At 43.5% G+C, this 14,239-nt stretch overlaps 1 protein-coding gene across 1 annotated transcript in view; it reads left to right on the forward strand.

Moving 5' to 3' along the window:
- Window positions 1-10,398, forward strand: part of LOC116843883 (lachesin-like) — an 80,382-nt gene extending 69,984 nt beyond the window's left edge. Inside the window, exon 10 of the mRNA XM_032814765.1 lies at window positions 833-10,398. Within this exon, the coding sequence (XP_032670656.1) occupies window positions 833-1,125 (293 nt within the window). The 3' untranslated portion in view covers window positions 1,126-10,398. The remainder of the gene's footprint in view (window positions 1-832) is intronic.
- Window positions 10,399-14,239: the final 3,841 nt, after the last annotated feature.

Consider the following 14,239-nt stretch of genomic DNA (forward strand, 5'->3'; position numbering starts at 1 on the left):
ACGCTGTACATATACGGATGTTGTACGCACGTGTCCACCCTCGCCCAGTATTAAACTCTCTGCATAGGAACAGTGTGCACGCGAGTTAAGCTGTCTTATCTCCGAGCGCCTCTCGACCTGACTTTTTTTCCTTTATTCAAGATACTCCCAATGGGTAAAGTTTGTAGCGTAAGTGTCAGAATTCTCGGATAAGCGCCGATAAATTCGCAATGTTGCCACTCCTTGAAACAGCAACTACGAGAAAGCTCTCCCCCTCGGGGTTCGTGCCGGCCGAACAGATATGCCACGTGAATATCAGTCTTATACGATCATGTATACTTGTGGGTTACAAATGTCTAATTAATGGTCCCCGTAATCATTGAAGATGTAATCGCTCAATGTTGCAACTTGAATTGAGCTGCAACATCTCATTTGATCGTATAATAATAGAACACCATTCAACAACACGAGTGGACGAATCGAAATTTTAGCCCTACTTTTGATCTAAACTTATTAACACTTGTATATTTTGAAGGATCATAGGAACTAAAGCCTTATTCAGCATCTTCAAGTGATAAAAACGCACGAAATACCACTTGTAGGTTTTAGAAAAGACCTTTAGACAAAATTGCTAAGTTCAATGAAATGAAAAAAGGTTGATATAGGTTTCAGAGTATCAAAGTAGACGTTGAATGGAGCATTAAGGTCGAAGGAGTAATTTTCTCAGGTCAAAATTTTGACTCGGGTTCTTGCTCCTGTAACTACGAATAAGCAAAGACATTTCCGCATGCTGCTTCGTTCGAAACTATTTCTTGCTCTTAGCCAGGAACCGCATTTCTTCCCGCTGTTGCAGATATCGCCGCGCCGGCTAAGACGCAGACGACCTCCGACGACGAGGAGGACGAGTCGGTGTTCGGCTCGGCGGAGGTAGACAAGATAGACAACAGGCAACTGGCAGTGGACAACACGGTGCACGGACACGTGGGTTCGGCGTCGGTCGCTACGCCGCCCTCCGCAATCCGTAGCGGCAAGAAACGACCAGTGATTAACGCGAAATCGGGCACCGACCCTTGCTCGCGACGGTTCTCCGTCGTCTTGTCGTCATTGGTGTCACTGATGGTCGTCTGCCGAAGGTGGTGGTGGTGAGAGACGAGAACGAGCCGAGGAATCTCAAGGACCGGGTCAAGGCACCGATTTCACCGACAGCGCAACCACATTTGGAGAAACGTGTCACTCTATCGACACTCCACTCCACGACACAAGTTGCTCCGAAGTTGCTTCTGTTGCGGGCTGCTGAGTAAGCCCTGAGAGGGAGAGATACGTTCGCGACGTGCCTCGTCGTTGACCGGACTTTAGGATTTATCTGAGGATAGATCCCGGGCTATTCTTCGAACGCGTGACTCTTTGATTCCAGCTGATCAGCGACAGGAAGTCACGTGGAATGAAGCATAAGCTCGAATTTCACGCTCGATAGCCGTCCTCGCATAGGAGGAACGAGCGCGAATTTCGGGCTTCGTTGAGCGTTCAACAGCTTACGACGACATCACGCAACGAAAACAACTTCGAGAGGGCTTAAAAGTCTCACCGCCACCACCACCACTGCCGCCGACGTATCGTCTTCCTTGAGTGACTTATTCGTCATTCGTAGACCTAATCAATGCCGGAAGTTCGTGGAAGGGCTGAGCCAGGTGGGGCTGAAAACGAGGATGCGCGATACGGAGTGTATCTTGATCGTTGCGACTTAGCGATTGCATCGACTGACTGGAATCAACCGGTGAGTGCTACGTTCATTAAATTCTGAGATATGATTTCGGTCAGAACTACTTCCGATATTCGAGACAATGTCCCCGATTACTTCATTTTTACAAAATTGATTCTGGTAACGCGATGTAATCTCATTTTGCGGCGCATCGTATGTCGCCGTTTTATATGCCCTCAGCGAGACTGAGATTAACATCAACGTCAGTCGAGCAGAGTTGCAAATCTCGCAAATTATGCAAAAAATGATCAATCCTCTCTCTGTTTTATCATATGGTAGAATACACGTTATCAAATGAAATCATGCGAATGCTCGATCGATTGAGATCTCGGCGGACAAGCGACGTTTCGGATAAACGCGATAATTAATATATCACGAAGAAAGAAGCGACGAACGCGATAGAATACGAGGGAAGACAACGAGGAGCGGTAGAGACCGAAGGGCAAGAAGAAAAGACATCTCCAAGTGACGATAGTCATCAGATAACATTCCACCCGGCTCGGAAAAACCAAGAGAATGTGTAAGGTAAAAGCACTAATATCTGGATACGAACCTAACTTTGAACATTCTTACTGCTTTAATCTTTAAATACAAATATTTAAATTTTCAACCAAACACAGATATATATATATATTCTATGTCGAAAATTTAAATATTCTCGAAATTTCTTGGAGCGGAATCTCACTCAAAACGAATAAGAAGTGACAGCTTCACTTGAGGTATTTTCTTGAAGAAATAATGACAATACTGTCACTCGAAATCACAAGAGTGACTGTTTCACTCTAACTTACAGTGGATTGAGTATGAGCGAACATTTCGATCAATTAAAGTGAATATATTTCTGTGACGATGAAATATGTCAATTTTACTTTTTAATTTCGAATAGAAATGTTCACTCAAAGGATCAGATTTACTCTATACGAATGAAAACTCATTCGAATTCGGGTGACTCTGTGGTCACTCCACTTTTCGAGTGAAACCTCACTTCAAGAAATCTGGACGGTAATTAAAGACCAAAACAATAAAAACGTCCAGAATTAGGTACGTGTCGAGTCATCGGTACTTTTATACGGGGAAAATATAATAAAAATTACATTACACTTCTTTTTACACAATGTTTTTGTAAAGCTGGACTACACGGGAATTGTGCTGTAAGTGAAAATTATAGAAATTAGTAGATTTGACAATCTACTTGGTATATGATATAAAAAAAACATTCAAAGAATTGCAATAACTTTGTAGCAAACAGTCAAACGTGTAACAATATTTTGCAGCAACTAATTCCAATCGTAATTCTGTACGATCCAAAAAGTTGATTTGTAATTTTTACTACAATATTTTCTCCGTGTACCTTGACTCTTCAGTTTCGGTGGCGTGATGCAAGTCTACGCGATGTATATATGTACGTGTATCATATAACGGGCACGCGCTTGCACGTGTATATGTGTGCATACTGACACGTCAGGGTAACTAACACGTTCGTGCCACCTACCCCCTAATTCTTCCTCCCCCGCCGTTCCGCTCCTTAATCGCGCGTGAGCGGCGTAACGGTCCCGTAGACAGCCCCTTATACGATCGCCGGTGTGTAATAGAATATGTATCGCGATTAACGAGTATCGACAGCTTTAAACGACTCGGAAGTAGCGTGGCCGCCTCGCGTGCGTGCGTGTATGCGTGCGTCTGTCTCTTGACGGATCCTCTCGATCAATCCCCGGACCAATCTCGATTGCGGCCCCGAAGTTGTGTTCGCCATACGCCCCGATCGCGGACGCGCGATCGCGCGCACCTCTACTTCTACTTTCTTTCTGCGCGAAGTTTCCTCTTCCTTCCCCCGTGTTTTGCACGTTGCTGTTTGCCACGTTTGCGGGTCGCTGCTCGAAGGTTTTTCGTGGCCCTGATTACACAACAGCTCTCGACAGTAAAACTTCGTCGGTGGTCAACGCGGAATTAAGTGTGACCTTTCGAGAAAGGTTTATTTCGGAGAGCTCCGCTTTCACCGGATATATCGGCGACCCTCGATAAAGAAACTCCGCGATAGCGGCGAGGCGGCGGTGAGTGATTTTCGATGACCGGTAGAACTCGAGTGTTCTACTTTCGAAAGAGCGCGGCTTTAGATATTAGAATTCTCCGGTTAAAGTAAAATCGAATGATATTCAACGGGTATTTACGTGGGAACTTTATTCTTTGAGAGCGACCGTCAAGATCATAAAACTCTTGGCTTGATACGAGCTTAAAGTGTGTAAGCGGAAAGTGTCCACTTACAGAAGTTTCTCTTTCCTTAGAAACGAAAATTCAATAATAAAAATCTCGATCGTGTACGCTTTGTAAGACAGGGAGAAACTGTTCGTACAATTCGACGAAGTTAATAAATAACGCGTGTAAGGACAGTACATTTTTAGATAGTAAATGAGACCTACGCGCACGGGCAAAACATATTTCCCGTTTCCTCCTATCGAACAATTTAATGGCAGGACAATGAATCCGCTATTTTCGCATTCGCAAATTTGATGTGGTATTTTAAGCTAACGCAGCTGAATATTTTTGCGAATGCATTGATTGCCCGTGCATTTTTATCTCCGAGGGGACACGAACCTTTATGTGGTAAACGTGACGTTAAACTTATTATTTTGTTCACAACCCCGACACGTAAAATACAATTATCGAGAAAAATATGAAACGAAAATAGCAACTATAAAGCAACGCTGATGTTTCCAGCAACAATTAATACACATAAAAAATACTTGCGACAATAACAATGTTTCTAAGGAAATCTGCGTGGCGCGTGAAATGCAATTTGCGGTTATTTAGGAGCAATTTAATCAAAACGCGACGAATATCAACGAGAAATCTCGTCGATCGCGCGTCCTATGATCGGGCACTGATATCCGCTCTGATATCCGATTGTTTGTTTCCGGCGAAACAACTAATAAGTGTTCGATAAATCGATCCTTTTTCTGATACGCGAGTTGCTCCGGGTAAATGTGCAGAAAAACACGCGTGTGTGTGTATGGTATGTAGTGCTGTGTGTTTGTGTGTGAGAAAGAAAATATAAGAGAGAAACAGAGAGAGAGAGAAAGAAAGAAAGAGAAGCTGAGAGAGTATATAAGCGATACTAATTATATTTTTATATTTCCATCCCATAGCATGTTTACGTTCCGTAACGATAGATTCTTTCATTACGATCGGCTTTATTCAACCATACCGCACAGTAGCGACGTCGCTACCGTGACGTCCGGTTTTCGCAGCGATCTCTCTAATTACACTAAATGCCGCGCAACAGCGAGCGTCGCGACGTTAATGGCGTGTGAAAAATGTTGGCCGATCCGACTCTGTTTTCGGATCTGCGTCGTCGGACGCGGTTCCGCAAAGTGGATCCAGCACGGTCGCGGAATAATAAAATCGATCGCATCGGTCTCGCCACGCGCCAGCCTCGCTGTGACAGAGTGTTGTATTCACTCGCCTAAATAAATCGGGCGTTCCCGCGGGCGCATGGTTTTGGATTTTTATAGCGAGCGAAATTGCGTCTCGTCACGCTTCGCGGTTCGTTATCAGGACTCGCCGACAGCTCTCGCAGGAGCCATCGTATGTGTACACACGTGCCCTGCTAAAATCTACCCCGTCCTCCCCCACACCGCGATGCGTTTGATCTGGTGATCGCTTCGGCCACACTTAATTATTCTTAAGTATCGGCCGAATTTCCTTCACGCGCGAATCGCGCCAAGGGAAAGTAAACTCTTTCACTGTCTTATCGAATTACGAAGTCACCGTAAAATTCTGTAACGAAGTTCCCGCGCTACACGTTTTAGATCATTCGCAGTCCTGAACTGACGACAACGACGAAAGGCCGTTTTCAGCGCGAAAAACCATCGCTATTATTGCACATAAACCGCTTTTGTTTATCTAAATGCGATTGTTTGATTTTTATCCTATTGTTTCGCGTCTTATTTTTCTTACCACCAATAGCAGGACTTGTTACAAAAATTTGTAAAAATTTAAAATTCGCTCCCTCGTAAAGGCTGTTTTCAGGGAACCGTTGCATTCAACGATCAATTCAACCGAAACGTTTTGTTCGACGAAATGTCTAATAAAACGAGTAGTTTGCTGAGTTAGAGGACGGTTAATACTGCGGAGGAACTATTACTTCCCCTCCATCCCCCTTCCCTACCACACTATCTATCCACATTGCTCCATTGAAACATCGCGTCTGATAAACTTGTCGCTTGCAACGTTTTCGCGAGGAGCCCTTCAATTAACCAGTGGACCATCGCGCGTTCGATGTAATATGCAACGTGTCGCATTCGTCACTCTCCTCTTTCCTCTGCAACCTGTGCGTCGAAATGGGCAGTCATAAAAATAAAACAAAAAAGCTCAGTTCGCACAAAATGTCCTCAAGCGTCCACGCGAGTGCCAATGAATAGTCGCTCTCTCGGCGACCGAAAAACAGCGCGCGAGGAGCGGAGAGAGAGAGAGAGAGAGAGAGAGAGAGAGAGAGAGAAAATCGCGAAGCTTTTCCCAGCTGCCCGTACGAATCGCGCTCGTTTGCGACACGCTCGCGGCCCGCTCCCTCTTATTTCATCGCACGAAATCCTCGTTCCAGGACGATTATCGTCCCTCTCGAGGACCCGACGCGGGCAACGACGTAGAGGCGGGCCACCTCTCTCTTTCTCTCTCTCTCGGTCACCGTGAGAAATTATAAGGGCGAATCCGCCTTTAAGGACTACGAAGAAGATCTTAGTTCCACCATAAATAAACACAACTGCCCGCGCAGCTGGCGCGGACGTAATTCATCGTGAATTAATTTAAGGGCCACCACTGCCGCCGCTTCCTCCGCCGCTGCCACCCCTCGACGGCCTCCTCTGCGCTTTCATTAGAAGGCCCGCGCGCGCGGAGGCCGCGCCATTTGGCGGCTCTCTCGCTTTATGCTGATTTTATTTCCCTTCTTTCGCGAACTCGAGCATCTCGGGAGTAATTGTGCGGTATTATTATCCGCGGGGCGGATAAGGCGGCGTGAACGGCCGCGTGAGATACGGCTCCATCGAACCAGGCGGGAGCCGAAGTGAAGAGGATTTCACGGCTCGCCGGAGTTCCTACCTCTCGTCGTTCTCATCTTCACCTCCAGCCTCCATTTTCATCGTCGCCGCCACCGCCACCGTCACCGTCGTCGTCGTCGTCGTCGTCGTCGCAATGCCCGACGACGTCGACGATTCCTTCGTACGACTTCCAAACGGGTTTACCGTTCCGTTTGAACTACGGCGCCAAGTCGTCCCTGTAAAGTTGCAGCTGCAGCACCCCCTCGCGCCAGTCCACGACCGTCTGCCACTTCGTATGGCCGGCCGTAGATTCCGGTCCCGTTTCTCGGCCGTTCGCTTAATCCCTGCCGGTTACGCTTATTAAAGTCCCGAGAGGTACGACGTGTAAGCCCGTCGAGGCGGTGCATACAAGGGGGTATGGATAGTTACGTATGCGCGCTGGTTGCGCGGCGGTTGGTTTATCGCGCGCTCGCAGTCGGTTCGTTTCTCCGTTCCGACCTGCCGGACCAAGGATGTAGTTTCAGGAGCGCGCGCTTCAACACGTCGCTGCGAGAATGGCCGATGTTGTTCCGCAACACCCAAGTCTCGCTTGGGTGTGTGTGCGCCCGCAATATTCCCGCGTCCCAAAGTTACAGAATAAAGTTCCCGTCATGATACCTATGAATCACGATATAAATAAGTCAAGATCGCGGCGATTCTTTTTTTGATATTTCTCATGGATTTCTGTCGTGTTGACAATACTGAACAATCGGTCTTCGCATTGGTATGCCAGCGTTGATATAGTTTGACGCTCTAACTGCCGGGCTGTTCACGGATTTTTCTACGACACAATTGAACAGCTTGAGAAGTTTGTTTTATGAGTCTTAAGTGGGTCGATCGGGAACTGGTGTAAAGTTCCGAAAGCCTTGGAAACGAAGAGAATTAGCTAACTTCCTTTTTATCTGCGTGAATTATCGTCTCTTCGTATCGTCCCTTTCGGTCCGCGCGCTGGCACTGCAAAACGATGACACGTTTCCATTTAGTTTTTCTTCTCTGTAACGTTCTCGCGATATTCCTCATTGTATCCGCGCTATACGATTTTCCACGTGGCGCAAGGTTTGTCAGTTCCCTCCTTATTACATTTACCCGATATTGTCCGTATATAAGTATATTTTTTTGTTTCACGTAGAAGAGTCGATATATAACGTACGATTTCTGAACTATGTTCGTTTTTTTTTGTTCTGCTATATCCACGCTTATCTTTTTCATAGCGCTACTTTTATTTACTTTAGTTTCGAAGCGCAGCTTGTTGCAGCCGTTAGTTTCTTTGCGCTTATTGAGTCGTAAATAACATCATATCTTCCTTATCGAGCGAAAACACCGTGGCAAAAAAGCCTAAAAATCCAAATATCCGTTCTAGAATTTTTCACTCTTCCTGCTCTCTTCCTGCTGAGCCCTGCTTCTTCCTCTTGCGATAGTTTTCAACCTATCGGCTGCGGAAAACATCGTGCTAAATTAAAGTCGCTCGGAAACTAATCAAGCCTAAGATATCGTTTTAATTCACTTCACTGACCTGTGAAAACGACTGTCGGAACGAAGAAATGCGACACATATTATCCCTCTCATAGGTGAAGTTCCATCGCCAATCGCTCGTCGCTCTCGCGGACACGACGAGCTTATGCAAAATTGCAGAAGCGAGAACCACTCTCCTCGTAGTTGATCATATTGTTGACGATGACGGATAACATCGGATTGTAGGAGCACTCCTCTCTGTCCCTAAGCCTCTCGCAGAATTATATGATTCTTCGCGCTTATTTTTCGACTTTTGCCTTCAACTTCGGCGACGGTCGGTATCGGGATACGGTCCGCCGAAAGTGAAATGTATTATGGATGTACCACGGGAAAAACATTCTCACGCGAGAGCTGCCGATGAATTTTCTGTAGCGCGGGATATGGCCGCAAGACATCCACGAAATCCCTAAGTCGCCCGCCGTGGAAGTTATCACTGACAGTTACCTGGCAGCTGTACGTCACTGTCAGTCTCGGCGAGTCCTGCGGCGGCTCATTCCTTTTGCGCTTCCAGATATACTCCTCCAGACTGCAATATCAGACAATACGAGAAAACGGAACTTCGAATACTATGTGGGAGAAAATGCTGTTAGCGGTGTGCATGATGCGAGGGATGATTTCCTCAACCACTTAAGGACTATCTAATCCCCCGCCCCTGCTCCCTCCCTCTTACCCACTAAGCTTTAGGATCGGTATCGTAAGTCTACGCTGCGTTAACGTCAAGAGAGACGAAGTAACCTTATCAGTCGGCAGACTGCCTTCTACTCTACTGGCGTGTCTTCGATGTGTAGAGACGTATCATTGCTGGAAGCGGCAACCCGAGCAATTTTAACGACCATGCATGAGAAAGGAAATTTGGTTGGATTAACCGAATCTCTGGTGAAATATGAACGAGTCACAGTTCCGGCTGAAGTTACCAATTCTGTCCAAGTTAACACAAGTTAGCTAACCAGAATCTTGTTAACCTGAACAGAATTCTGGAAAACTTGGAACGAAATTCTGGCTCGTTCATATTTCATTAGATATTTGATTAATCCAACCAAATTTCTTTTTCCGTATGGAAGAGGTTTTTTCCAGCAGCCATTTACGTCAATATGATTAGAAATGCATTGTCGAAAATATTTCATTTCTGCACTGAATTTTTTAAATATTCTGACTTTCGTGCAGGCTTGCTTGTTTTCTTATTTTCTAAAAAGAACTTCAGGCAAATTTCTCTTCGAGCAAGATGTAATTGCTTTCTCGAATATAATTTTAGAGACAACCGTCTATCGTCTCTCCTGACGTTGATCGCGCACGAAACAACTACTTTCCCATTGCGTTCTGGTCGACACGAGGTATACTTTTTGTAAGATATAATACATACACACACAGAGACTCCTCGACTCAGTTGACGCGAATACGAGGTGTCCCGCATGGCTCGCTGCGCGTATCCTGAGGGAAGTTCCCCTCGCGAGGTGGAAATGTGCTCTAGGAGAACCTTTCGACGCGCTTGCATGCTTCTCGATCGGTGTTCAACTACGGACTAGTTAAACGAATCGCGTTGTCTTCGTTCACGGTCGAGACCGATACGATGTGTACATTAGGGAGGAAGAAGAAGTTGCATCCCCGCGTTGTTACATGGGACAATCGTTCCGCGCACGAACGAACTCGGGGGTGGTGCGAGCGCTACCCCGGACGGGCGCTTACCGCTCGCGCCGCGCCGCCGATTGTTCGACTGTTGACAGTGTATACCAAACGTATAAGAGCTAATCTATATTCCTGTATAAACGATAATCGCGGAGTCGTAATGGCGTTCGATATGATTTCTCGACGGCGTTCTCCTCCTTTCCCCGGTGCGCGATGTATAGTGCTCGCATAATTTTGTATGACTGCGACGTGAGCGCGATCGCCTCGGCTGAGTGAAAACGCGGTCGTGAGAACGTGACGACGACACGTTGAAAAAGCGAAACTGTATAAATATAGTCGTGTAAGAAGGTAGACTTCGGAGAGAAAGAGAGAGTAATCCTTGTAAATAATTGTGAACATACTTGTAACCAAAGTATCATGGCGGAATAAAGACGAAGCTTCGTGTGTCGCATATGAAGCTGCCAATAAAACATAACACTGCGCATTGTCATTGTACGAACCCATTTGCGGCTTGTCTATTTCTTCATAGTTATTAATGGACACATCGCGTCGACACGTTCTAAATATCGATACTGACTGTGCACGGAATGTGTAACGAAACTGCACAATCGTGCTCGCGTAAGTAAATAATCGAAAGAAATGTCACGTTAATTGCATTTCATTTGTCGTTTTCTTTTCTCCACGTTTCAATATATGAGATATTAACTTTAGTGCATGTACATATATCGTCGCAGGACGTTTTCGCATATCGACCGAGTCTCCGATATGAAGGTAAGTGTGACATAAAATTTTCAACATGTAGAAGACGTATCTGAAGCGACATTCTGATATCCTTCTATAAAAATTCTATCAATATTTCAAAGCAATTTAGAAACACCGAGGAGAAAGTCAAATAAGAGCGGTGACCTCGAAGCTCCTGAACATTAATAACGAAAAACGATAAAATTGATATTACTATTTTCACCGCGATCTTCTTAGATCGTTAAATATACGATTAGAAGCAATTATCTAATCATCAGCCGAGACATCAGTCGAACGACTGATAAAACCGATATTATTTTTGCCATTTTATTTTTATTCGAGACGAATAAATGATCAGGAGTAAATCATAAATAATTAGCCGAAGCGATTGCAGATCATTTCCAGCGAAATATTTAGGCGCTGCATCGCATTTTATCTCAAAAGTGCACGTGTTGATAATTCAATATACTTCAGGAATTTAATATTGAATATATGTGCTCGTAAAGTCAAGCGGAGAAAGAGCTTGGAATCTTTGCAAATCGACAAAGAGATATGGGCGTGAATTCTTTCCAAATCGCGGCAGCTGTGAAGAGAGATAGTGAGAGAACCCAGCCGAAACTTTCGTTCGTTAATCTGAAAGAGCTGCTGCTCTTCATCAGGGTAAGTAATATTTCACGATACTCTTCTCTCGAAACAGTGCACTCTTCACGTCAGGATTAACGAACGATCAACCGCTTTATTTATTTAATATATGTGCTTTGTTTTCACTGTGAAGAAAATAAAGAAAAATTATAGATCATAAGATTATTAGTCACAAATTCTCTTCGAACAAGTTGTCACGATATCTATATATATATTATTAATTCCTCCTTTTATAACACACACATACTCACAAATAAGATGTTACACATATTTCTATATCGATTATTTAGTAATATAATCTTAATTTTTTTAATCTTTCTGAAATGATACAATTGGAGAGACAAAATGACAATCTTAAAACGTCACATCTTGTTATTTTCAAATGTCAAGAGATTTCAAGAAAATTTAAATATTTTTTATGATATTTTGCGCTTATTTGCGACACAAATGCATACCTGATATATTCTGTCGCATCATATTCTGTCGCACGCTATTGTTATCTTTGTGAAATGGATATAATGATAATGCAGTACGTCTCTAAATACGTCGATGTGTACAATATTTAAAATCGTTTATCACTCGACCTGTGTATCTGCTCCGATATTTACGGTGCGAGGTAAAGTCGATTTCCAAATACGGCGAGAAATCTATAATGAAAAGTACACATCTGCTGATCTTGCGATATTCAATATATCGCAGAAAATAACTGGAATAGCAAAATAATATAAAGTAAGACGATATCTAAAAATTATATAATTATCGACGATATCGGATGTAATAATAACTGCCATTAATAGTGACACGTCGACCAACCGTTTACTCGGTAAAGCGTGGCTGTGTTCGCATTCAGCGTCCGCCGAACGAAAAACACGAGACGGTACCTTTCGATATTCGCATCAAACACGAGTCTTCTCGAATGCACTTTAAAAATATATGTCCGGCGAGTGGACGGAGACACATCCAACCGCGCTTGGTTATTTGGATTTCGACGCGGGTGAACGCTTGCTGCGGGGTTGGGACGGGGACGGGAAGGGGTTACGGGTCGAATGGAAAAATTCGTTCGATATTATTTCAAACTTCTTTGAAACACGGAGTAGATATGCTGGGCTCGCCCGGTCTCTCACGCACGTGCGGCGTAGGGTAACAGTCAAACACTTGGCACCAGCCGGCGCCGGGTATGTGACATGAATATTTGTTTCTAATAAGATATGCTGCTTCGCTAGCGCCATTTGACGCAACCTCCCCTTGCTATGCTTACGTTACAACTATCATTCTCGAGACGGCATACAATTCCGCGACCGATTTTTCCATCGTAGACGAGTCAACGACTAACGATTGTGTCTTTGATCTTTAATTAATCTTTAATAAGCTTTAATTTGCCGTTTAATAAGCTACTCCAAATTGTCACGAGATTGTCTCTAAAAATCGACGCAGCTCTTAGTGTCGGAAGTATAAAACAAATATAGAAAATGTCTTCTAATAAGGACTAAATAAATAAATATAAAATAATAAAATAAATAAATATAAAATATATACGAGAGACTACAATGCAACGCAGAAATTCAATTTAACGTAAATTCTAAAGTAAAATCTAAAGTAAATTCTAATTGAATTTATGTTTGTTAATTAAAATGAGAGTTAATTAAAACCTCTACTAAAATAATAGAGAGAGGAAAAGGAAGCTTATACGAGTGTCAAAAATATTTAAAAAAAGTCGATACTGCACACAGTTTGAAATGAAAATGAGTATTAATATAATTTTATAATTTCCATTACGGAACTGAATGCGAACACAACCACGCTTTACTGGGTAAACGGTTAGTCGACGTGTCACACTGTCAATGGCAGTTATTACTACATTCAATATCGTTGATAATTCATATAATTTTTAGATATCGTCCTACTTTCTTTTATTATTTTGCCTGATCGATCTTTTATCGGGGAATGATCTTAATTTCTTATGATATTTGATAAACACTAAACACAAAATATGCAGCTTTGTACACCGGGAGCAAACCGTGTAAATTTCACAGCGCTTACATTACAACATCCCACTAGGAGATAGGATCGGGTTTCCTTACTGGATTTCGATTACGCAGCCATGGGAAGGTTCATCTTGCGATATTAATTGTATTAACTTAATACAAGACGTTAATTGCTCGCTCTCGCATCAGAGGGACGCGATTTCTTTATCATATGGTCATTCGTGCAATATAAGTCCCAAGAGTTCACCCTGCTTTTAAATATTATTACACTCTTCATATACGTACAGGATTTCACGAGACGCATACAGACATAAGACACATATAGTTATAAGAGAAACTTCAAAAACTTACTTTTAATAAGTAGTGCCGGCCAATAATGTTATCCCGCGCGCATCGATTCTTCGAGGCAACTCATAAGATGATTATACAACAGACCCGGAGAAATTCACGAAATTCTACGCACATAGTTCTCCTTATAGCGTACACTCCGTGGAATTTCCCTTCGAGGCATCGACCGGAAATGCTAACAATTGGCGTGCTAGCAACAACGAGAACTAATAATCTCGATCGAGTCTTTCGTCTGACACTTGGAATGTTCAATTAAGATTTGCGAATAAACCGATACATATCGGGCCAATGTGTATAACTGTTGTAAGGACACGAATATATCTGCCACATTCATCACAAAATCAAGTTGTCTCTCAGGAGTTTTGCACAGTTTAAAAAAAAATAATTATATGAATCGTAATGTGTGTGTGTGTGTGTGTGTGTGTGTTCGCGTGTGTGTGAACGTAGAAAAAATAAAATTATTTTTTTATGAGTGTGAAAATAATTTTATTTTTTATAAATTTAATTTTTCTCAACCTCTCTATCTCTCTCTCTCTCTCTCTCTCTCTCTCTCTCTCTCTCTCTCTCTCTCTCTCTCTCTC

Source organism: Odontomachus brunneus, unplaced genomic scaffold, assembly GCF_010583005.1.
Source record: "Odontomachus brunneus isolate Ranch 3 - 2012 unplaced genomic scaffold, Obru_v1 Obru_scaffold_036, whole genome shotgun sequence".
In the NCBI taxonomy this organism is placed as follows: domain Eukaryota; kingdom Metazoa; phylum Arthropoda; class Insecta; order Hymenoptera; family Formicidae; genus Odontomachus; species Odontomachus brunneus.